Below are 26037 nucleotides of genomic sequence, written 5' to 3'. Positions count from 1 at the left end.
GACCACCGGTAGAGATACAACAACAAGAGATCATGGAAGCAGAACAGATACAACAACCAACAACAGGCATTTTAAGGCCATTTTCCCTACAAGAATGGGGGTTAGCCTTGTGGTCCCCATGACAATCTTCTCCATTTTGCCCTATTTTCTGCATCTCCCCTTGTTAACCCCTTTGCCCGCATTTCTTCTTCGACCATCTTTAGCCAAGTCTTTCTCGGTCTTCCCCGTCCTCTACTTCCTTCTACATTCATTTCCATCACTCTTCTCAACCAGTCACTTTCATCCTTCCTCAACACATGACCAAACAATCTCAAACTGTTGCTCTTCACAGCATCCATCACAGGCTCTATTCCCATCATCTTTCGCAATTCATCATTTGTCGTCCTCTCTCTCAATGATACTCCACACATCCACCGAACCATTCGCATTTCCACCCTTTCCAGCCATCCTTGCTGCTCTACGTTCATTACCCATGTCTCGCTCCCATAAATCATAACACTTCTCACACATGCAGCATACACCTTTCCCTTCAGCTTCAACGACACCCCCCTCCTCGTCAGCACGCCACTCAGTTCCCAAAACTTCTTCCATGCACATCTCACTCCAGCAACCGTTGCCGAGTCTGATCCACCTTCTCCATTCAGCATGTCTCCTGGGTAACAAAATGTTTTCACACCTTCCAGTTTCACGCCGTCTCCAAGATCCAACTCAGCATTTCCTCCATCTGCAGCTCCCTCTGTGCACACCTTACACTTGAATGTAGCTGCCACATTGGTTGATGACTCTCTCAAACCACTACATTTTTGATGAACCCACTCGGCGCACATTGTACATTGAATGGAATTCATTCCAACACCCTTCCTGCACACAGCACACGGCCACTTCCCAGTTCTTTCCACCTCACCACATGCTTTACCACTTGCCATCACCTTCGTCTTTCCGATATTCACCTTCAGACCTTTTGTCTCCATACATTCCTTCCACTTGTTCATCTTTTCCTTCAGTCCATCCATACTTTCCGCAATAAACACCAGATCATCTGCATACAACAACTCCCATGGTAAACCCTCCTTTACGTTCTGAGCCAGCACCTCCATCACAGCTACAAATAGTAGTGGACTTAGTACCGACCCCTGATGCACTCCCACCGTCACCTCAAACTCACCACTGTTCCCGTCCTTCGTCCTTACAGCTGTACACGCTCTTTTGTACATTGCCATCACTACTCTGATCAACCATTCCTCCACTCCTAACTTCCTCAATGCCCATGTCACTACTTCACGTGGAACCTGATCGAATGCTTTCTCCAGATCAACAAACCCAAGAAAAAACTTCTTCCTCTTCTCCATGTACTTCTCCTGCAACTGCCTCACAATAAAAAGCGTGTCTGTCGTTCCTCTTCCTGGCATAAATCCAAACTGCATTTCGTCAATCTTCACTTTCTTCCTTATCCTCCTCTCCAACACCCTTTCCAATACCTTCATTCCATGCTCCAATAACTTTATCGCTCGATACGAGCCACAGTCCAGAGGGTCACCTTTCCATTTGTATGGAGGGATGAGGGTACTCGGTTCCAAATCCACTGGAATGCAGCCTTCTTTCACCACCAGATTGGAGATCTCTGTCATTCTCTTCACACCCCAATTTCCCGCTGCCTTCAACATATCTCCCACAACTCCCGTCGGCCCTCCCGCTTTTCTACTCCTCATTGCTTTTATCGCTTCCTCAACTTCCTTCTCGGTTATCTTCTCTGCCGGTCCTAAAACTGGGTTACTCTCTATGTTGCCATCCCATTCATTCTCTGCATTCAACAGTATTTCCATATATCTCTTCCATCTTCCTTTAATTCCATCTGGGTCCAGAACGATTTGTCCCACTTCATCCTTCAAGCATCTCACCCCCATCACATCACACCTCTCTTTCGCTATCTGCTTTGCAATCCTGAATACCGCTCTCTGACCCTCTTCCAAATCCAAGCGTTCTCCGAACATTTTCCTACATGCCTCCTGCGCCTTTGCTACCTCTTTCTTTGCAGCCTTCTTGGCTGCCTTATAACTTTCATGCTCTGCCTTTTCTGCCCCCACACCCTTCTCCCTCTGCCACTCCTTGAACTTCTTCCTCTTCTCGTCAATCTTCTTTCCAACTTCATCATCCCACCACCATGTTTCCGAGTGCCTCTGTGGTCCTTTTGTCCATCCACATACCTCACCAACGGCTCCCAACAGACTATCTTTCATTGACATCCAACCACTTTCACCGGTGATAGATAGCCGAACAGTTTTTACTCCCGAGGCGTCCAACCGAGTTAATGGCGGTTCCTTTTATGGCATGCGTGGGATCGAAGACGGTGAGGTCCTTACCTAAACGAAGCCACATGGGGGTTAATCCGCACCCCACAACTAGTTAGGGAATTTTAGCAAATTGTATTGACAATCTGTGAAAAATTTGTTTACCAAAACATTTCTTCACTAACGTATTCATCTAGGTGTCTACTAACACCTATCAATTAGTGCAAACCCAAATCCTTGTGGAAAATTCTGGGGAGCCAATCAAAGTTCGGGTGCTCAGAGGGCCTGCGCGAAAAAATCGGAAAATTAACTTTTGCCAATATTGACTTGTGGGATGTCGAACTAGGGGTTTTTTGGGGTGCTGAATTGATTCCAACCATTATTTTTGAGAAAAAAACACTCCATGATCATATAAAATGTTTTATTGACATTTTTAACAGAACTGTGCTCAATGGAAATGTTGCTTCGTCAGCTTTTACAACCTTATTCATCAAACTCCCCAGTATCTTCCTCACTCCTCTTGTCATCCAGCTGGTTTATGTTCAGGCAAGAGTTACCATGACAGATGCCGCAAGCAGAAATACACTTGACTCCTTGCTTTTTACAGCAGCACCTGAGTGAGCTGCAGTCCCCCGCACAGTTGCAGCTGGCAAACGTCAGGAGGTAGTCTGGTGCAATGGGGACTGTAGAAGGGACTGGTGCATATCCTTGCTCAGTGAGTTGCCATCCATAGTCCCGGGCATCCAACGATGGACTTTGCAGCATCAGCCAGTCTCTAGTCTGGAGGTAAGCTCGGAGAGAGTGCTGTGCTGCAGCTCCTGTTGTCGGGGGGAGTTTCTCAGGTTTTATGCTCCCAGTAGCAGCTCGCTTGCTGAAGATGTCGAATCTCAAGTCTTCCAAGTCTTTGGAGGATTTCCCATGGAACATGAGTTTGAAAAGATGGAACAAGAGCATGAGCACTGAAGACACCTCTCAGCACGAACTTGGCAATTCCTGCAGATGCAAGAAGGTGAAACCGAATGGCCTTGGCATAAGCCCCGCCTGAGAGGATGTGTTCTGCTGTGGTGCTGCCTGGATAAACTAGCTGTATGACCTCTTGCAACCCAGAGTCAGCCATGACCATCCCGATGAACCCTAGGAAGCTTTTCAGGAGGTGAAACCCACCTAGTCTTGTGATGATGGGCAATTCAGACTGGAGGACTATCTGCGTTGCTTTCAACCATATAGGCAGGTCGAATGTTATGAGGGCAGGAGACGGACAGCGCCGTAGGCATTCCATTAGCGTGGTGTAGATAGTGCTGTACTCGTTAGGGTCACCCTCGATGATTGGAAGAAACTCAATGAGGGACTTCTCCTTGCATTCAGGTCTGTATAATGACTTCATGAAACCATTCCAGTTGGCATGTTCGAATGTGGGGTTGAGATTCTTGATAGCCCATCCTGCCATCCAAGCGATGTCCCCTGGCTGCAAGGCTGGAGGGTCTACATGAAGATCTGCAACAGGAACAAACTTAACGTCTGCCAATCCTACTTTCTTTTTTGGAACAAAGGATAGAATCTTCACCTCTGCTGCTTTGAGGGTTGCTGCCTTCTCCTCAACAGTTATCTGCCTTCTTGGAATAGTTGCAAGAAGCTCTTCTTGTCTCTTTGCAGGGGCCGGAGATGTCACTAACATGACGCCCATAGCATGGAATGCTGTGTTCCTGTTTAGTGACACAATGTTCAGATCTATATTATCACCAACACATTGCTGAACTGTGCTTTCTTCTGGAACGAAGACGGCAAAACCCTCATCCATCTCATCACTATTCTCCTCTTGCTCTTCTGCCTGTTCTGGAGATAGGACAGCATCGACTTCTGCTTCCTCAATCTCTACGGCTGCTGCTTCATCTTTTTCTGTGACCATGATATCCTGATCAATGCTCCCAAGTCCGTTTTTCACGTTCAAGTAACAATACTTGTAGCGATGGAGCTCAGCATATGACTCAGAGTATCCTAAGTGATGACCGGTCAATCAACCACTTGGATCCAAACATGTGGTCAAGTTGTATCGTGAGTCCGAGTTGAGAGGGCATCACTCCTGATCGAGGGCGGTAGGCTTTCAGTAGGTTCTGGCCCCAGACTGCTACCTTTTCATCTGATTTCACGATTGGTTTCAGTAGCTTCTGTAGGCTGTTGGGAATCAGAGCAAGCTGGTTCTGTGTATTGGTCATGCTCTCCACTGAAGGGTACTGCTTCTGGTCAAGTGGGACTCTTGCCAAGTCTCCGCAGATCAGGTTGATGGCAGTTGAAATGGCCAGGGATTCATTTTTCCTCAAAAATAATGGTTGGAATCAATTCAGCACCCCAAAAAACCCCTAGTTACATCCCACAAGTCAATATTGGCAAAAGTTAATTTTCCGATTTTTTCGCACAGGCCCTCTGAGCACCCGAACTTTGATTGGCTCCCCAGAATTTTCCACAAGGATTTGGGTTTGCACTAATTGATAGGTGTTAGTAGACACCTAGATGAATACGTTAGTGAAAAAATTTTTTGGTAAGCAATTTTTTCACAGATGGTCAATACAATTTGCTAAAATTCCCTAACTAAACCAACAAAACTACATGACACTGAAATGCAACAAATAATGGTTTAATGAAAATAATGCAAGGTGATAAAATGAATGTTGAGGTAAAACGAATTGCAACTCCTACATTGAGGATCCTCCATCAGACACAAATACAAACACACAGGGAAAAGTAAAATGAAATAAAATGCTTTGTCTAGTCGGTCGGCACTCAGCTCTGGTCTCAACAAGTTCTTTTGTAACGGTGATGGCGATGGTGAAGCTTGGTGGTGCCCGCACAGAAAACGCACAAGATGGCGACTGCTGATGCAAGGCCCGCGTGTCGAAGGTGCCCAGGGCCGTGGGGCGAGTAGCCAAGACGGCCTCCTTTAGGTTGGTTCCTCGACTGTCTGGGGAAGCCCACCGCGGCCTCCAGCTCCTTGGTGAGTTGAACAGTCACCCGCCTCTTGGTGTTTGCCACACAAAACGTCCTCCTACCAGAGAACACAAAATGGCCAGCTTCTTGTGTGACCAGCCAGACCAGACGACAACCTCCTCTCCTCCTCCACGACCTCCATCTTGTGGCTTTCCTGCTTTTGAAAGAATGAGCCAGCTATGGTCATCCCATTCCTCGCCACCAGCTCTTGACCCTCTATTCCTCATCCCCCAACCAAATTTACCAACACATTCCTCTTCACCGAACTCTGCTACTCCGACATGCATGTTAAAGTCCCCCGCAGTGTTGCAAAAAAGTAAAATATAAACATAATAGGCTATATAAAATAGGCATGCATGTTCATCCTCCCTTTTAATTTGAAATTGGTCCCTGGCTTTAACACCAACACAAATATTTATTATGCACCCTCGGCATCAAAAAGCTACATATATCGAACAAACAGTTTCAAATGGTGCACCTCGTCGCCATTAGAGCATTTAAATTGCATCATATGTGGCAATAAATGTGAATTGTTGCTCCCAGCTTGCCGGCTCGGTGACATAATAAGACGCCATTTGCATTTTGCCATCTCGATCCATACCTCGTTTGGAATTCTGTGCGGACATTGGCAACTTGCTAGTTAAGAAAATGTTAGGGTTAGTTAAGAAAGTTATGTCCCAAAGAGCATGCTGAAATGAAGATTGTGAATTTCTCTACAGTTATTTATATTTCACAGTACTCAATTTAAAAAATAACAATAAAAAGAGAATCAAATTGTTATTACAAATACTCATAGATAGTGTTTCACTTTGACAGACATTGAGAAAAGTAAGTAAGGCTGTGAAGAAAAATAAACCATTAAAAACAACTAGATGGTATTCATAGAATACTTACCCTGTGCAGTCAACTTGGTGCGAGTAAACTCTTCTGTTTTTGAAGTTTTTTTTTTTTTAATTTGATCCCATATTGCTGCCAGACCACGTGAGCGATTACATCATAAATTTATATTCTCTAATATAATTGTTGGGCAGATCACGCTCAAGAAATTTCAAACTAAACGTTGTCCCTGTATAATTACGACGCCATAATTAAGGCACCAATGACATCATCGTTAGCAACACTTATTTCCCATGCGGAGTTCTTTACAATGAGCCATGTTTCAATTTTGACCATGGAGCGGTTTCGGAGATATAGAGGTGCAACGTTTTTCGGTTTTTCTAAGATGGTGCCTGTACCACATGACCTATGATGTCATAATTATCAGTAAAAATTCCACAGGAGGAGGCATTCCTATGGTGAAAGTTTTGTGTCAATCGGACCAACAATTGCAGAGAAAAAAATTCGTACTGACCTGATCGAGCATTCTACTTGTTGAATTATGACGTCGTAATGAAGGGACCGATGACATCATCGTTAAAATATTTTATTCCCCTTGGAGAGTACTTGACAATGAGCCATGTTTCAATTTTTTCCATTGAGCGGTTTTGGAGATATACAGGTGTAACGTTTTTCCAATATGGCGTCCATAACACGTGACCTATGACTTCATGATTATGAATATAAAATTCTACAGGCGGAAGGTTCGAAAGTTCGACAGTTCACCTGGAGGTGCTCATATGGTAAAATTTTGTGTCGATCGGACCAACGGTTGCCGAGAAAATGAATTTTAAAAATGCAAATATGTACGCCACATGTACATACGCAACCGAATGCCTAACACTGCTTTTCGCTTCGCGAGTGCAGGGTAATGATCCTCTTGTTTATGTATCATAACTGTTTGAAGTTTGTTTTATTTTATTTTGCACGAGCCGAAAGCACCCGGCGTTGCCCGGGCTCTTTTTGAATGAATTTACTACTATAATTCAGCTTTTACTTGCGGCCGTAGAAGATTGACTACTAGAATTCAGCTCAGCTTTTAATTGCGAAATGGGCCCAGCCTGGCCTAGGCAGCCTCGACTGGCCTCGCCACCTAGCCTATAACCTTCCCGGGGCCCGTCCCGACATTTTTGGTTCTTTTTGAATGAATTTTCTACTATTCAGTTTTTACTCGCGGCCGAAGAAGATTGACTACTATAATTCAGCTCAGCTTTTAATTGCGAAATGGGCCCAGCCCGGCCGAAGCGGCCTCAACCGGCCTCGCCACCTAGCCTCTAACCTTCCTGGGGCCTGTCCCGACATTTTTAGTTCTGTTTGAATGAATTTACTACTATAATTCAGCTTTTACTCGTGGCCGTAGAAGATTGACTACTATAATTCAGCTCGGCTTTTAATTGTGAAATGGGCCCAGCCCGGCCGAAGCGGCTCAACCGGCCTCACCACCTAGCCTATAACCTTCCTGGGGCCCATCCCGACATTTTTTGTTTCAGAGGTTTCCTACCATCTTTCACCATTCAGGAGATTAGCGCGTGCAGACAAAAACAAACAAAAACTTTCTTTTATATATATAGATAGAAGATAGATGATCTAAGGCTCGTAGAGAAGCTGCCATACACACATGGACATACAGACAAATGTGGGAGTCTGTCAACCTGTATCAAAATATGACAGACAACACTTGAAAGACAAATGATTATTTATTACGTATGTACGGAGAGAAAAGTTTGTCCTCGGTCAAGCAGATCTCTGAATCGTACTCAAAATGCATCAAATATATATACAAATTGTTTTACTACAAAAGTAATGCAAAAGTGGAAATTGGATCATAAAATAAGAACAAAAGCTGATGTAATGGACCCTTGGCTTCACATTTTTGGACAAGGTCAAACCACAGATAAAACGTGTTTTTGACAGCTCAGCACAGAGAAGCAGTTCTGCCCAGCCCCTGTACTTCCCCGGAGCTTGAACATCCCCCTTTCCCTTCCATATCAGCACAATTAACCCTGTCCTCCACTCCTCCGGAATCGAACCCTCTCTCATTCAAACATTCGACAACAGTGTGTGCAACTGTGAAATGGCTCTCAGCCAACTCTACACAAACAAGCATATCTCCCATGGCCTAATTCAGCTAGGTCACATGATGCTTTTACCCAGCAAGCTTTTAGCCACAGCCGTCTCTGATTGGTCCAGAGTTGACGAGTATCCATTTTTACTCGACACAAACATATGAGACGAACACAACGGCTGAGCTTGGGGGAAGGACCGTGACTTTCTGGAATATTGTGGGGACCAGTGATGTCACAAAAATCGTGCTACTTTTCTCACTGCACTTGGTGGAACATTTCCTGAGGAGGAGTTTCCTCCTCTCCATCGATGCCAACCTATGGGAATTGTCTGTGCTCTTCTATACTATAAAAGGAGCTGTGCGTCCGTGCATACATGCGAGTTCTACCCATTGGTTTGACAGTTCACCTGGCTGCATCCACAATTTCTAAACTATGGCTGCCAATTTAGGAACCCTTTAGAATCACCCTTTAGAATTAGCCTTGAGAATTACCCTTTAGAACCCGTCCTCTCCAACAGCATTTTTACTGTGGAGGTTATGCAGGTTTGCTATTATTTTCGACTATTTTATCTTAAAATCATGATGGGTTTTGTGAAGTCGGTGATAGCATGACAAGGGAGCAGAAAGAGGTACATATTCCACAGTTTTGATGTGGGAATGCCCATTTGCTTTTATGAGTGGGAGTAAAGATGGGACAGCTTTGGAAGTGGGGAGTGGAGGGGAGTTGAGGACCTTCGGTGGGGGCGGGGTATTGAAGGCTTGAGTTCGTGGAGGAGATGGATGCTTTCAAGTTGGGAGGGGGAGAGGGAGGCTGAGGCTTTTTTTGTTGAATTGCTGTCAGAATTGTGTGCGCGTGCGCGTGTCACTGTCAGGAGGGGTAAGTGGGGGTGATGCAATCACCCTACCGGTAATGTCCTGGTAACCTTTTAAATGCTGCACTCAAGCAAGGCATCAGCACATACCGTTTTTAGTCTTTGTGATAACTTGTCAAGGGCCTGAGCCGCCGACCTTCATGTGTTTAATGAAATGTAAATAGCTTTTGGATACCAAGATGTTTGAAGTCGAGATTACACTTTGGAAATGCTGTGATTACTTCGCCTTGGGTTTTGATTACGATAGGCCTTGCAGTGTTTGATTCCGTACAGCATCAGTTTATAATGCAATCTTGCTCTCCTGTTTCCTGTGGTTGCACACAGGTGAGGTCGTTATTGCAGAAGCATGTGATGTGTTCAAGTGCAACAGTTCGGAGGAAAACGGGCAGAGGCTACGAGGCATCCTGATCTGCACAACGTTAAAAATATCATTCCTTCCCAACTTGTCACTCGATGAGCAACAAGTATGTCTTTATAGAGTGTTAAATCCTTGGTTATTCTGATTGTTGCTTTCGAGTCGATAATAATGGACAACTGTGGTTCGGGATGAAAATAGGTAGGGGGGGGGGGGGGGGTCTGAGCTACACGTGTTATGTATAAGAAGAGCATCTATCAGCTTTTCATTATTTGGGGGAAAGCGGGCACACTATTGATGCATCCATCGGACCAAATTTAAAATTGATATCGAAGATATCCACCCATCGCATGGGTGTGACCCCTTGATTGTGAAATGTCAGGATGACAGTTTATAGTCGGGTCGTGAATTAAACCTAGACGAGACACCTCTAAGGTGAGTGAGTACAATACCTCTGAACTATCCATTTGGCCCCAATATGATACACATTACACTAAAGAAAATAAATAAAGCTACAGTTTGTGTCAAAGTGGAGAATATTGTCTTGTTGTTTCCCCTCACATTTTTCTGTTGTTTGTACAGGAGTCTCTATACAAGAACCGTTTATTGGGAGAGCACGATGTTTCCCTGACATGTGTGGACCAAGTACACACAGGTAGATTGAACTGTGTTCACATTTTCTTCTTCCTCATATAAGGCAACATTGGTTGAAATGATAGCTGCATGCTATGCTTCAGGAAAGGTGTTTGCATATTTATTTAACGAATTTGTAAGGAGTTGGCATCTCGGGAGGACTCCTTTTCACCAAGAATATGAACAAGGATGCAGAAAAATGTGATAAAATTTATAATCCCATGGAGGTGGGCGATTTAAATAAATGAGTTCCCTACCGAGAAATTTCAATGCAGGAGGCCATTACGCCCATCAGGCCTATACAATGGTTTCTCTTACTCTTTAATTTTTAAATGCTGAATGTCCAACAAGAAGCAGCACGTCCCATTTTTAGCTCAACTGGACTTTAGTCCGATGATCTTATGTGACCGAGCAGTGTCCGTGGGTCAGCGAGTGAGTCCGTAAACACTTCAGTCGTTATTGCTTGAACCAAACACTATTTCGATGAAACTTGGACACAAGCTTCATATCTGATGCCTAACGAATTTGTATTGACCGCATCAAAATCTGCGCTCATTAATGGGGTCTACGGGGAGAGGAGAGGCGGGGGGAGGGGGGGCATTTGCCCTCCAAAATAGGTATTTGCTCTCTTCTCTGAAACTACACACTATTTTGACGAAACCTGGCCACAGGCTTCATATCTGATGGCTAGCGAAGGTATATTTGCCACATCAAAAGCTGCACTCATTAAAGGGGTCTACGGTGGGGTGGGGAAAGGGGGGGGGGGGGGGGGGAAGGAAGGAGAGACGGATTTGACCTCCCAAATAGGTGTTTGCTCTCTTCTCTGAAGCTACACATGCAATTTCAATGAAACTTGACTGCAACCTTCATCACCTGTGATGTACCAAAGTTTGTTCACGGCATAAAAAAATCAGGTGCAAGTTGGTCTGTGGGGGGTTTGAGTGACTGTTGCTCCTGATCCAGAATCCAAGTGAGCTTCAGGACCTGCGGTCCTATTTTTAAAGTCTTCGGTATGACTTAGCCAGGGTTCGAGCCAGCGACCACCCACACTCAGAGCGGAAGCACGAACCATTACACCACTGTTTTGCTGCTATAATTTTCCCATCGCTTAACAAAACAGAGGCCTCTATAAAATAAAATAATCAACTCACTTTTTGATGGTTTGGTATTTGAGTCGTTGATCACAGTGGGGCTTTTTGTAAGAATGATTATCAAAAATAACTTGATTTGCATATACAGTCACGTGAAAAAGTAAGTACACCCCATGTAAAGTTTTGACTTTTTCAACATATTTCAACATACAGCTATTTCATCTTCATTTCAACAATATTGATAGATAAAGGTTATAAAATATAACAAATATCATGAAACATTTACATTTTGTCGTCCATTGTATAATTTAAATAAACATAAATGCAAATTTCGCATGTGGAAAAAGTAAGTACACCCCTACATTTATCACTACTTCAAATACCTAAAATTAGAATCAGGTGCACCAGCTCAGGTGCAAATGATTAGAACATCGTTAGAGAGGATCTTGGAGGAACCTGTCTTATTTAAACCTCAGACATTTCGTTTGGTTTGCTCTTTGTTGTTGAAGTGTGTGGCGTCACCATGCCGAGATCAAAAGAGCTCTCCGAGGCCTTTAGAAAGAAGGTGATAGATGCCTACGAGACTGGGAAGGGATTTAAGAAGATCTCCAAACAATTTGAAATCAGTCATTTGACTGTCTGGAAGATCATCTACCAGTGGAGAAGATTCCAAACAACTGCCAACTTGTTCAGGCCAGGCCGCCCCAGCAAGTTCAGCCCGAGAGCAGACCGTAAGATGCTGAAAGAAGTCTCGAAGAACCCCAGAATGTCATCATGGGACCTACAGGTAGCTCTTGCCACTGTTGATGTCAAAGTGCATGAGTCTACCATCAGAAAGAGGCTGCACAAATTTGATCTACATGGGAGGTGTGCCAGGAGGAAACCTTTGCTGTCCAGAAAGAACATCAGGGCAAGACTAAAGTTTGCCAATGAACACCAAGGCAAAGACCAGCTCTTCTGGAACAATGTGCTCTGGACAGATGAGTCAAAGGTGGAGCTATTTGGCCACAGTACCAGAAGACATGTTTGGCGGAAACCAAAGAAAGCATTTGACCACAAGAACCTGACACCAACTGTAAAGCATGGTGGTGGAAATATTATGGTTTGGGGCAGCTTTGCTGCATCAGGGCCTGGGCAGCTCACCATCATAGAATCCACTATTAATTCTTCATTGTACCAGAGGGTGCTTGAGGATAATGTGAGGCCATCTGTCGGAAAGTTGAAGCTCAACTGAAGGTGGACCTTGCAACATGACAATGACCCTAAACATACCAGTAAATCCACCAAGGAATGGCTGAAAAGAAAGAAATGGAGGGTTCTGGAATGGCCAAGTCAAAGCCCGGATCTCAATCCCATCGAGATGTTGTGGGGGGATTTGAAACGAGCTGTGCATGCCAGAAACCCCTCAAACATCGCACAGCTGAAAGAAATCTGCATGGAGGAATGGGCAAAAATTTCTCCCAGTCGATGTCAGAGACTGGTAGACAGTTATAAGAAACGCCTACTCAAGGTTGTTTCTGCCAAAGGGGGCAATACCACCTATTAGAGCCAAGGGTGTACTTACTTTTTCCACATGCGAAATTTGCATTTATGTTTATTTAAATTATACAATGGACTACAAAATGTAAATGTTTCATGATATTTGTTATGTTATATCACCTTTATCTATCAATATTGTTAAAATATTGCTGTAAAATGAAGATCAAATAGCTGTATGTTGAAATATGTTGAAAAAGTCAAAACTTTACATGGGGTGTACTTACTTTTTCACGTGACTGTAACTTGGGTCACTTTCACAAAGTGAACCATCCAACATGAATATTTATGTACAAGTTTCTAACCGGTTTAAATGTGTTTCTCAAAGGACTGAATTCAGTGACGTGATGCAGTTGTATCCTACAAGGTCAATTTACAGCGGAGTCTCGTTGAGATAAATTTTTCTCAAATATTTTTATAAACCGTTTTTGTACTTATTTCCGGGAAGTTCATCTCCAACACTGAGATGCTACAGTACATTTTTTACAGTTTATAGTTAGGTCGTGATACTCCAATCCACAATGGCAGCACATATGCACCAATCCAGATACTCCTAGATTTTCATATACTGTATTTGGATTTTCATGGATCCCATTTTGGGACATTTTTTGCTTGATTTTGAATGCATGCTGAACTCATAAGCTGAGTTTTTGTAATCCTTTTGCAGTACATGATGGGAAAAAGAAGCAGTTGCTCCCAAGCAGCGGAATTAAGTTTTCACCGGAAGTGTTAATTATCCATTCTAAAAACTTCCGGATCATCAAGTTCTACTTGGAAAATACAGACCAAAATGAATCGCGCAAGGTATTGCAAGGCCTTATTTTCTCAGTGAATATGCATTTTCTTATTTTGAATTCTTGCATGAGTAAACCATATTGTTTTGTTTACATTTTCTTTCAAAATTATGCTTTTAATTATCCCGTCCGCCTGCACCGATATTTGGGGTTTTGCAATCACTTCTGTGTGTGTGGGGTGTATGCGTCAGCGTGTCTTTCCAGGCCATGACTTTTTTTTTTTTTTACCATTCGTGCTTTTGTCAGACGTCATATTTTCAACAAACCTTTATTGTGAGACTAGAATATGGAGAACACTAATTAATAAATAAATCGATGCAGGATGTTGTGATTCATCCAGTCAAATTAAATTGGTAAAAGTTCATAAATGCAAAAGCTGGACTTGCAAGTCGGTCGAGCCGACATTTTGACTAATTAATAAATTTTACATTTTAAATATATATTTTACCTCCGCCACTGAAGGTGGATGATAGTTATGTTTTCACCCCTGTCTGTCTGTCTGTTTGTTTGTCTGTACAGGATATCTCAAAAAGTTGTGGATGGATTTGGGTAAAATTTGGTGAAAAGGTTCGATGTGTGACAAGGACGAAATTATTAGATTTTGGTGAAGATCCGGATCCGAGAGTTAAAACATTTATTTTAAGTGATTGGTCACCATTGAAAAATTAGGCCAAAAACAATATAGAACGATGTCTCAAAAAGTTGTGGACGGATTATGACAAAACTAAATGTTTGTGTTGGTTAGGTGATGAGAAAGAACAAGCCATTTTGGTTTAGGTCCGAATCCAGATAAGGACCTATCAGTGGGATACAAAATGTAAACTGTTCAGCCTGGCGGAGGTTTGCGCTCTACCCAGTGCCGTTCTGGTTTATCTGGTTTTTTTTTTTTCAAGTGTAGTTTGAGTATAAAGCAGATGCGGACGGGCTTTGCATTTTTGGAATGTTTTCTCATCTCCATTGTTCGCCCACCCGCCCACGCAGAGGAAGACGGGTGTGTGTGTGTGTGTGTGTGTGTGTGTGTGTGTGTGTGTGTGTGTGTGTGTGTGTGTGTGTGTGTGTGTGTGTGTGTGTGTGTGTGTGTGTGTGTGTGTGTGCGTGCGTGCGTGCGTTTTATGCTTTGTTTTTTTTTTAGCATTTTTTGTTTTTATCTTCAAATTTTTAACAAACCCTTATGAGAATATGAAGAAGAGCAATTAATAATTGGGGTTAATATCAAAGGGCATGGTCACAGTGAGTAGAAATAGGCCTTATCAGCCCATCCGCTGCCACACTACACCCGACAGCCTGGGTTTTTATTAATTGCTTCCGTGTTTCTTCATTTATTTTGCACCATTGCTTCAGTTTATCTGTCCATATCATAGCTTTTTAATCATTTGAGCTTTTGCTATCGTTTTCAACAAACCTTTATGAAGAAGATTAATTAAAAATTAATACAATTGCAAAACTCTGTCTCCTGCTGCGTAGGGGACGGGTAAAGATGTATTTTTTTTCGCTATTATTTTCATCAAATATAGTTCGAGTAAAATGCGGGTGCAGATGGGCGTTGCATTTTGAAATGCTTTTATACTTTAATCCTGTCTTTAATTTTATCAGAATACAAATTGTCAGAATTGTTTAATGTGGTGCTATTGTGAGATACATGCTGTATTGTAGATATGCACTCAATTTGTTTTTGAGATGTAGTTTGTCTTTGTGTGATGATAAGCATTGCTTGTTTCAGCTCATCAATGCCATTGTCTATCACTGCCACCCGTCATCCCTGCGACTGCTTTTTGCTTTTGAGTTCCTTCAAGCAAGTTCTACTGAAGTCTATCGTGTAAAGGGGAGGACGAGAGAAAGTGGAGTGAAGCGTGGTGAAAGTTCCATGTCCACAGTTCAACATAGTGACCAAAATATATCAGGTTTGTGTCCGAGCTACAGCTTGCTACCCCCTTTTTATTTCATTTATTTATTCATTTATTAGATTGAGGCTTATAGAAGAGTGAAACAACGTCGGGGGAAAAAGACAACAATCTGACAGTGGGGCCACAGTAAGAGAAAATAAGCAAGGAAAGGCGAGAGAGTGTTTAAGAGAGTGAGTGAGAGGAGAAGAGAAAACACGAATACCTGCAAATAAGATAGTTGGGTTTGGTTAGGTAGGGTTCAAAGGTTTAGAAAAGATTGCAGGTAGGGAGATGGGACAATGTCAGGTGGTGCTACTGCCTCATCATACAACATGCCAATAATGTTGAGAGCTTAGAATTCTGCAGAATCTTATTGAAACAGATGTGAAGCTGGGGTACCAGCCCATAATGGAGAGCAATAATGCATTGAGATATGCACAAAGGCCTTGTAGGCTGAATAGTTGTGATTTTTCAAGGAATTTACTTTACTTGGAACGACAGGAGGATGCCCAGTCTGTGTCTGGCTATGGAGTCTAGCTTTATTATGTGGTCAGCCCAGGTCATGGCTTAGGGTGAGACCAGGGAGTTAGAGACTGAACCTTTTCCAATGGCTGACCATGGAAATAGATACTTGGATAGGTAGGTTAGTCTTACAAGCCTTCCAGAGTTACTGTGAGATTTGCCAGGATTGAAGGACGTGTTCCATTTGTCAGATCAGCAGAGGGTGACATAGCTGCCGTCTGTATGCCATTGTGATGAGGGTACGGTCCAATACGATGTTGATTAATTTGCAAAAATGAAGAGCAGTTGTTCCAGGGCATTGGAGAGGTCGTTCATGTAGATGAGAACCAAGACTGGGTCCAACACACTACCATTGGGCACTCCAGCCTACAAGGGTGGGAGAGGGAGGTCATTTGACATGCATTGATGTCTTCAGTGGTCACAGGTGCCAGAGGTGTTATGTTCTTGTGTTGTCCGTCCGTGCGTTCGTCCGTGATCAGTTTTTGTAACCGCGATAACTTGTTTATTGAAGGGTTTTTAACCATACTGGGCATAACTATGCACTATAATACAAAGATGAACTGATAGGATTTTGGGTCAAAGGTCATGTGACCTTTAGCTAAAAGTGGAAGATTTTCGTTACCTCGATAACTTGTAAACCACTGAAGGGTTTTTAACCATATTGGGCATAACTAGACTATAATACAAAGATGAACTGATTACATTTTTGGTTGTTTTGGTTATTCAAAGTTTTGGTTTGATTAAATCAAAGATGAACAGAAGGTTGAAAGCCCAATGTCAAGTTCTCTTCAATTGAAAATCTGTGTTACTGCAATAACTTATGAACCACTGAAGAGCTTTCAACCATAATAATTGACACACTTATGGACTATAATACAAAGATGAACTGGCTGAATTTGAGATTGAACAGGTCAAAGGTCATGTGCCGTTAGTCACTTGTACAGAGCACAAGTCGAGTTTGAAGCTTGTGATGTTGTCTTTCTTCTAGTTATCTCCATCCCTATTTTTTTTTCTCCATTTTTTTTTTCTTTTCTTTGTATACAGGATCGAGGCTCGTGAAAGAACTGACATTTATCACACAAAAAATCAGACACATAAAACGTATAATAAGGGGAGCGGTAGACATGATGGGGAGAGAAAGGGAAGCGCACAAACACAGCATTTGAGAGCAGGGACATCGGGAGATCTGTGGGAGGGAGAGGGCTTGGGGGGAGGAGGTGTGGAAAGGGGTTGAAGTATAAAACACAAGCACACTGCAAGGACTTCCAGGAAAGAAGTTGGTATTCCTAAAAAGTGGATCTGGGATGGAATTAGCAGGGGTAGAAAAGATCTAGGTTTTGGATGGGGGAAGATAAGAGATGGTGGTGAACAGCTGTTTTAAAGACCTGGAGGGAGGAGTGGGATTGAAGAGAGTGAGGGAGTTTGTTCCAGAGGTGGGAGAAAAGAGGAATGAAAGAGTGAAGGTGAGCAGAGAGTCTTGATTTTGGCAGTTTAACCATAAGAGGGTTACTGGCAGACCTTGTGCGACCTGTAGGAATATTTGGGGGACAGAGCCCAGAGAGAGCTGGGGGAGCAAGGCCGGAGAGGAGTCGGTAGAAGACAGAAAGACCACCAACCTGCCTGCGGTGAGTAAGTGAAAGGCCCTCAGAGTTAGCTTCATCGCGGGAGATTCCAATGATTCTGAAAGCTTTGGTTTCAACATCGTGAAGCCGAGCTAGGTGTGAGGCAGGAGCACCAGCCCACAGGGGAGAACAGTATTCCATTGAGCTGCGGATGAAAGCCTTGTATGTGGCGAGGAGCTCAGGTGTGCCAAGGAAGGACTTAGCGCCATGGAGGATGCCCAGTCGGCGACTGGCTTTGGAGGCCAGATTGGAAATGTGGTTTTCCCAGGAAAGATCATGGCAGATAGTGAGACCCAAAAGCTTCAGTGACAGAACTTCTTGGAGAGGATTGTTCAGAAAGTAGATGGGAGGGTTGTCCAGTCGGTCTTTTCGGAGAGACATTGTAAGAGTGTGAGATTTGTCAGGATTGAAAGACATGTTCCACTTGTTTGACCAGTCTGTGATTTTGTCCAGGTCTGTAGGGAGTGAGGAGTCTGCAGACTGCCGATCTGAGGGATGAGGAGTGTCGAGTCATCAGAAAAGAGATATAGAGGATTTTCAAGAGTCAGAGAGTTCATTGATTTAGACCAGAAAAAGCACAGGGCCCAGAACACTGCCTTGGGGAACTCCAGCCTGAACAGGAAGGGGAGATGAGAGAAACCCATTCACGGCCACACGTTGACTACGACTAGAGAGGAATTCATGCGTGTCTACATGCGTGTAGACAAGCCATGTGTGTAGATTTCCATGGATATTATAGGAGGAGAGTGTGGTGAGCATTGCTGGGTGCCAGACCGTATCGAAGGCACGTGATATGTCAAGGGAGACAGCTTTAATTTCCTGTTTGGCATTGAGAAACCTCCATCCATTGTTGAGACAGCAGAAGCAGCATGTCCAGAGTAGAGTGACCTGGTCTGAAGCCAAATTGATGATCAGAGATCAAGCCATTGGAGAAGAGGAAAGATTTGATGGATTCCATGACTTTGCTGATGATTGGGAGAAGGCTGATTGGTCTGTAGTTGCAAGGATCTGTTTTTGCACCTTTTTTGTGTAAAGCGGTGATGTTGGCTGATTTCCAAGCTGATGGCAGATGACCTTGAGCAAAAGAGAGCGTGAAGAGAACAGAGAGAGGGAGTGAAAGAGTGGAAAAGCAGGATTTTAGGACCCGTGGGCTGATGCTGTCTGGTCCAGTTGCAGAATCGGAGTCGAGGATTGACAGAAACTTATCCACCTTGTCAGGAGGAAAGGACACAGAGTCCAGGAGCAGCAGGGTACGACTGGGTACGGAGGGTACAGAGCGGGATGGGTTTGGGACACAAGATTTAGCGGCAAACACAGAGTTGAGGCATTCAGCTTTTTCACGTGCCGAGTCAGCTGTGTAGCCGTTTGAAGTAAGGGAGGGGATGGAGGGGGAACAAACACCAGAAACAGATTTGAGCAGACGCCACCAGGATTTGGAAGAGGGAGACAGATAAGAGAGTTCGGTCTTGAGAGTGGAGAGATATTGTTTCCTGGCTCTCCTGAGGGTGTACACATACTTGTTTCGGGCTTTGTGAAAGGGAATGAGATTTCCTTCCATTGGATTTGCTTTCCAGGAGGCAAAGGCAAGTTGTTTCTGGGCAACTGCCTCACCACAAGATTCCGTGTACCATGGACGGGAGGAAGGGTATGACAACTGAAAACGAGATGGGATAAATCTGTGCATGAGAGAGAGCAATTTACTTTGGAAGAATTCCCAGGATGAGTTGATGTCAGAGGCGGTAGAGATGGGAGACCAGTCCAGATGATTGATAGCTGCTTGAAGACTGTGCCAGTTGGCCTGAGTGAAATGCAAGACTCGTCGACGCTGAGGAGGCTCTCTGTGAATGGTCAGAGTGATGTCCACTTTAACAAGCACATGATCGGATGAGCTAATTGGAGCAGAAGAAGAGCAGCAGACATTTGCAGGGAAGTTAGTCATAACCAAGTCTAGAAGAGAAGATGCCCCGTTGACTTAGATCTGGGTTGGGAAATTGACAGATTGTGTCAGTCCCAATGATTCGCAGAAGTCCTTTGCTGAGGAGCCATGGCTGGTGAGAGAGGTACCCACACCCAGCCAACTGGCATGGTGACAATTGAAATCACCACATATGAGGAAGAGAGAGTTGGGATGAGTCAATAGAAGTTGGTCCATATTATCAGACAGCGAGATGTAGATGGAGGCATCACTGTTTGGTGGACGGTACAATGCACATATGAACAAATGGTGGGAGCGAAGGGGAAGCCATAGCCAGAGGTACTTCTGGGAGTGAGGTGGAGAGAGAGGGCAGTGCAGGGAGAGTGAGGGAGAGAGTTTTTGATAAAGATAATCCCTTCACACTCCTGGGGGTGATGTGTGAAGGGAAGATCCCTTCACAGACAATGTTGTGCCCGTGGCATTGTTCAACCACAGGGCTGGGCTGTGGCTCATGACATCTTGGAAAACCATTTTAAAATACTGTGCAATAACTTTGTTTAAATTATGCACAACACTGACCACTGATTTTTCTCTTATGGTACTTGAAAAGTCTCAATTAAATACATAATCTGAAGTTAAGATGTGTGCTGTATTTTAAAAAGGATTGACATCAACAAATTTATACTAACATCTCTTATTTGCATTTGTTTCTCTTAATGCAGAATCACCTAGGAGACTTGGACCTTTTTCCAACAATTCTGCAACGACTTTATTTGAGTCGCCAGAAGACTGGGAGTTTGAGATGACACGAGCAAAATCCATAGGCTGGAGAGTGACACGGGTCAATGAAGCTTTCAAAATCTCCAAGAGGTAAAAAAAATTAAAATAATTGCGACCTCTTTTTTGAAGCACAATCGATTTTTCCTATCTATTCCAATCATCTTTCCATATATTAGTTAATCCATCCTGACATCAATAGGTGCATTTACACCCAATGGGCAATGGGACCGCGCAAGCAGACAAAGGTGGAATTACTGTACGAGGCCCGATCTGTCCTTGCACCATAGATGGCTGTTCAGAAATATAACAGAGGGTGGTTGTTTTATTAACAAGGGATGAAGGCATGAGGTTTTCGGGTCGTCCTGTCCTTGATGTGAGGAGGCAATTCATTTGTGATACAAGATACGTGTCTTCATATGTACAGAAGGCTGCTGTCTTCCCTCCCCCATGTGTGTCTAAAATCGCCATCCCTTCATGCCATTTTTACGCCTCCGCCGACGAAGTCGCCGGAGGCATTATGTTTCCAGGTTGTCCGTCTGTCCGTCCGTGATAGGTTTTCGTTACCACGATAACTTGAGAATGGCTGAAGGGATCGTCGTAATAGTTGGTGCAGGTATCAGAGAGTATGCTAGTACTCTCTATGTAGGGATGGTGCGGAAAAAAATGTCGCTCCCATCTGCTACATACAAAACGAAAGTTGGAGTATCTTCTTTGAAAACTTGCTTAGGCTACATATGAGAGCCTACCTGGTCTGTTCAGCTGATTGTTGAGATAGTGATCACTTTTCAGTTCTCCAGATCAAGGCAAAAGCAAAATAAAGCAAAAAAAACGAGATCGGTCAAACCGGGGAATTCATCTTCTTGTTAATAATAAAAAATAAAATAAAATAATAATAATAATAATAATATGAATCTTCTTCAGACGGCATATTTCCGAGCTGCCTCTATCAATGGCAATGATTCTGCTGCCATTCGACAGAGTTTTACTTCCTGCAACATCCTTTGGTATGATAATTCTCATAGCTTGAAAGGATTCCACGAAAATTACAGAAAATTACATTCATATGTTAAAGAATGGGACTGGGCTAGGCGTGGCTATGACTGTCAATCAGCTTGATGGGGGCAGAGCCGCTAGACACATTTGCCTCGGTGTCGGCGTGATGCGTGATAATGTTATGTGGCATCAAATAATATCAGCAGAAATATCATGTCTCGGGAAATGCCTTGTTTTTCATTGTTACATTTATGAAAATAAAATAATAGTGAGGTACCAGTAATACACGCACACGGGACACATGATCACGAACCCTCCAGTCACGGGTTCTCGGCGGCAGATTCGCTATGTCATTGCATTACTGAGGCCTTCGTAGAGAACAGTTTCATCTTTGTTTTGGCATACTGCATCGACTGCAGTGGTCAATGAATTGATATTTAAATATAAAGATCCGAGTTTCCCCACTCGCTCAACCCTGAACCTTGCTATGCGCATGCGCAGATAAGAAAGCGTGTCACGTGTACAGTGTGTTTGACTAACGCCTTTCTGATGATTTATAGTGACTGTATTTGTCTGGCGAGAATCTACTCGACTATTACCGAGGTCTTCTGATTTCTCAGAACCAGGTTTTGGATGCTACAGACAAGTACTTTTATCTTATTTTGATAAAGTTCTTCATTGAAGTTAATTTTATAAAACTATTGTTACAGACGTGGCTTAGATGTTATTTACCGAGCGGTTTTGGTATGACCACGTCTGCACAAGTTACCCGATTATACCCGAACGTTGACTAATCGCGCTACGCTAGATCAATGAAGGAAAAGACACACGGCTGGGATTAAAATGACGCGACACCAGGGATACGGTTCTCAAGACCTCCGGAGGAGGTTATATTGTTACGGAAGGTTAGATTACAACTACAAGAGGGACAGCATAGTAAGATAAGCACTTAGACACACTCTTATATTATTCCCAACAGACGACAGATAAACGGGACAAAAGGCTGACTCACACGGGGTTTGATGGCTAGGAAAGGCAGGATCGATGGCTCCAGGTGCACCTGGGCTCAAAGGTCAGAATCGACTCGGTCCGGTCCAGAGATGCGTGGAGGTATTCAGCGCTCGTACGTGGCAACTTCTCTCTCCAGGCTGGGGGCGCATCTGACCTCACATCCGGTGAGTCGCTTCGTATCTCCGGCGGGGAGTGACACGCCCTCGGCTCGTTAGCTCCGCCCCAGATGGAATCGGCACGTCGCCTCTCATTGGGTGCGTGCGGGGGGGGTTACCGGCTCCGCCCTCGACGGGGGACTGACAAGGAGCCCCTTCGTGGTAACCCCGTGGAGCGCATGGTCCGGCGCGCATTGTCAATGGCGGCTAACCGAGCCGGTGTGATGACGCACACTCCCCCCGCGCAGCGTCGTTGTTGTTGTAATTGTTGTTGTAGTTGTAGTTGTAGTTGTTGTTTGGGGAAGAAGATGGAAGGAGGTATGGGAAAGGTCCTAAACTCACTACTGGTGCCATATAATCACATTCTGGTGCAACGAAGAGTCCGAATTAATGGAAAGGAGTCCTTAACTGACATAGACTAAGAATAACTAGCAAGATGTCCGAAAGTTGTCTACGTGAGATGCGGTGGACCTGGGCACGACATTTAATGGGGGAAAAAGGGGAAGGTCGGCTCTACTGATTGTTGTTTACAGACAATGGGACTAGGGAATGGGGGATTGGGGATAGTTGGGGAGTATTGGGGAAATAGGGGAATATTTACAAGCGGATATGGAGGCCAAATTCCATATTCGCAACACTATTATCAGAGGGTGCGCTGGCACTCTTGACTGTACGTACTAACGTCGGGATGACGCGGATATAAAATGTCGGCCCCACCCATTGATACAAAACGAAAGAAGTTGGAGTATCTTTTCGTACTCTCATGGTAGTTTATCAAGGACACTTGCAGTTCGAGTGTGTAATTTGTTTTATTGACACTTCAAGTAAGCAAAACAGTAAAAACCACGAGTGTCTTTCACGTCCGGCCGTGTATAAATTCCTCCCGAGAGGCTCCGCCCCTCCCCTCTGTCCCCACCCTATTGGTTGGAGGGAAACCTTCAAACCACACCAGTTACATTTGAGGAGCGACCGGATGTTATCCGGTTTCTCAAAGTGAAAGAACCGCTACAGTAGCTACCTCCAATATGCATTCTGCTCAGCAAAAGAAAATAACTCAAAATAGAAAATATTATGCAAATAACAAGCAGATGATTTTATCACGGGCACGTGACAAGTACCTCTGAAGGTGAGGAGAAAAAGGCTGCCTCTAAAGCTAGCTATGCAGTGGGCTCTGTAAAATGGGCTCGGTCAAATCAGTCAATGAGTGGGCTCAGTGCAAAGCCTCTGCTTTCATTAAATACAATAGTGCTCAGAGACGAGCTCAAAGCGGCTTGTGGTGAGTACAATAGTGCTTACAGAGACGAGCTCAAAGCTGCTTGTAGTGAGTACAATAGTGCTTACAGAAACGAGCTCAAAGCTGCTTGTAGTGAGTACAATAGTGCTTACAGAGACGAGCTCAAAGCTGCTTGTTGTGAGTACAATAGTGCTTACAGAGACAAGCTCAAAGCTGCTTTAAAAAGACTCTACATTGCTCACAGCAATATAATAAAAGCTGTTCGTCATCTGTATTGCAGTACTCACAGACATAAAGAACTAGCTGCTCGTCGTGCACACTATCTAAAGAAGGCCAAGTCTATTCTAAAGTGTGCTCGGATATGTCACACGAAGATCAGAGCCCAGCGTTGTGCAGACATGAGGCGGAGGTATGAACTAGCTGAACCTAAGCCTTATGCAAAGCATCAGGATGTTCTTGAGGTGAGCAAGAAACTACTTTGCAATGCTGAAGCTTTAGTCAAAGCTTTCAAAAAGAAGCACCCAAATATATCCAAAACAATGACTAGTTACTCTTGTAAGAAAGCTGTGTCATCTCTAGCAGCTAAGAGATTGGTAAACAAGGTACTTCAGATGCGTAAGCAGAATGCTGGGGTCTTGCTTCAGGCTATCAGGTCAATATGTAGCCTTGAGATAAAAGAAAGGGGAGACTTTGGTGAGGGTTTGCACTGTGCTCATAATGAGCCATTATTTTATGAAGCAGCCTACCTGTTTAATGTGGAAGGTAATACTGTTGATAACAATATTGATCAGAATGGCTCTTGTGTAGGCCAGCATATGAGTCTGCCGATGGCACAAAGGAAGAAGGCGATCGTATTTGGAAGTGCTCTAGCAAGTGCAAACCGCTTACCAAGTCAGAAGTTTCCACAATATTAGAGTTCAAGTCTGACTTTGAAAACCCCATGTGTGAGGTACGAAAAAATGTACACACTTGTGATGATAACTGCCCTAATAATCATTACACTAAAGTTGTCCTCAAGTCAGACAAGAACTTTCAAATGGTGCATCAGAGGACCACCACCAAATGGACCACCTGAGCAGTCCTTGCGACATTGAGAAAGTGAAGGGAAAATTCATAGTGATGAAAAACTACTATGTGTATCGCACCCAGTTCCCGCTTATTGTGGCTTATGCCGTGACTATACACAAATGTCATGGGCTGTCTTTGGATTGTGCAATTGTAAACCTTTCCGATAAGGTATTTGCTGACGGAATGGCCTATGTTGCACTGCCTAGAGTGAAAACGCTGGTGGGGTTGTACCTCGTTTCATTTGACCCAGCATCTATTCGGATCAATACAAAATGTGTCAAGGAGATAAACCGATTGAGGGGACTCTACAGAAAAGACCTTCCCTTGTATGACATTCCTGCTGCATCTGCTACCAAAAAGCGCAAGCTTATTGGTGTGTGCCAAAATGTGGAGCCAGCTGCAAAAAAGCAATGTACTTCTGTTGCAGAGCGAAAGACTTCTAACTCTGCTAAGACTGGAATTGACAAATGTAAATCTAAGTTGCGGAATGAGAAACCACAAGGAAACACTGAGCCTGAGAAGAGTGTTTGGCCATTTCAATTCCACTCGGTCGATGCAGAGTGGCAGTACGATGCTTGTGCAGCTTTATGTCTTCCGTTTGAGAAACCAAATGGAGTGAGTGCTGGTGGTCATGACTTTCCTCTCACTCGTCCAGATATGCGTAAGATCAAAGGTATAATGCCAGATGGGAATTGCATGTTCCGCTCACTGTCATATGTCGTGACAGGTTCTGAAGACCACCACGAGGCAGTCCGTGCTAAAATAGTCCAGCGCATGAGGGATATTGCCCCCTGTATGCTGGGACATATCAAAAGCTATTCGGGACTGAGCACTTGTTCAAGCATGGATGAGTACATCCAGCAAAGAAAGATGGACAGGTATGCCTGGGGCACGGATCTCGAGCTGCTTACCTTTGCACATTAGACCAAATCGTGTTTGTTTTCCTACTCAGTGGTACCACAGAACTGGAACCGATATGGACCCCACAATGTAGACAGAAGGTTGGCTGTCGACGTTGCAGCTAAGTCCATCTACCTGAGACACACGGGTAGTCATTATGATGTGGTCATCTCAACTAAAGAGGTTCGCAGTTCAAGTGCTAACCCACCTGGGAAAAACAAACGCACCAATTCACAGCAGAATGTCAATGATGGAAAGTCAGACAAGAAAACGAAACCTGTTAATAACAGTAACCCCCAGACAGCCGACATATAGGAATGGCCTGATCATAGGTACTATTCCATCACTGAGGAATGGCAGTGCTCAGCATGCAATATGCTCGCTCGTTTTCATCAGGTCCAACGGTATGAGTTGTGGTGGTCCAGATGTGATTCTTACATGTCCAAACCATTACAGATTTCA

General features: G+C 43.9%; 1 protein-coding gene across 5 annotated transcripts in view; it reads left to right on the top strand.

The window, feature by feature from the left end:
* Nucleotides 1–26037, top strand: part of LOC137421177 (myotubularin-related protein 10) — an 86666-nt gene that overhangs the window by 18812 nt on the left and 41817 nt on the right. For 4 of the 5 annotated variants that reach the window (XR_013622399.1, XR_013622400.1, XM_068106964.2 and 1 more), the window contains exons 3-7: nucleotides 9408–9547; nucleotides 10021–10093; nucleotides 13366–13502; nucleotides 15213–15393; nucleotides 20157–20304. Coding sequence is in view for 3 of the 5 variants with exons in the window: in XM_068106964.2 (XP_067963065.2) it covers nucleotides 9408–9547; nucleotides 10021–10093; nucleotides 13366–13502; nucleotides 15213–15393; nucleotides 20157–20304 (679 nt within the window). In the remaining 2 variants the exon portion in view is untranslated. The remainder of the gene's footprint in view (nucleotides 1–9407; nucleotides 9548–10020; nucleotides 10094–13365; nucleotides 13503–15212; nucleotides 15394–20156; nucleotides 20305–26037) is intronic. The other variant, XM_078771810.1, reaches the window with a different exon arrangement.

This window comes from Myxine glutinosa, chromosome 2 (genome assembly GCF_964187855.1).
Source record: "Myxine glutinosa chromosome 2, kmMyxGlut1.1, whole genome shotgun sequence".
In the NCBI taxonomy this organism is placed as follows: domain Eukaryota; kingdom Metazoa; phylum Chordata; class Myxini; order Myxiniformes; family Myxinidae; genus Myxine; species Myxine glutinosa.
The sequence above is the reverse complement of the archived record's forward strand: the minus strand, read 5'-3'. Positions and strand labels throughout refer to the sequence as shown.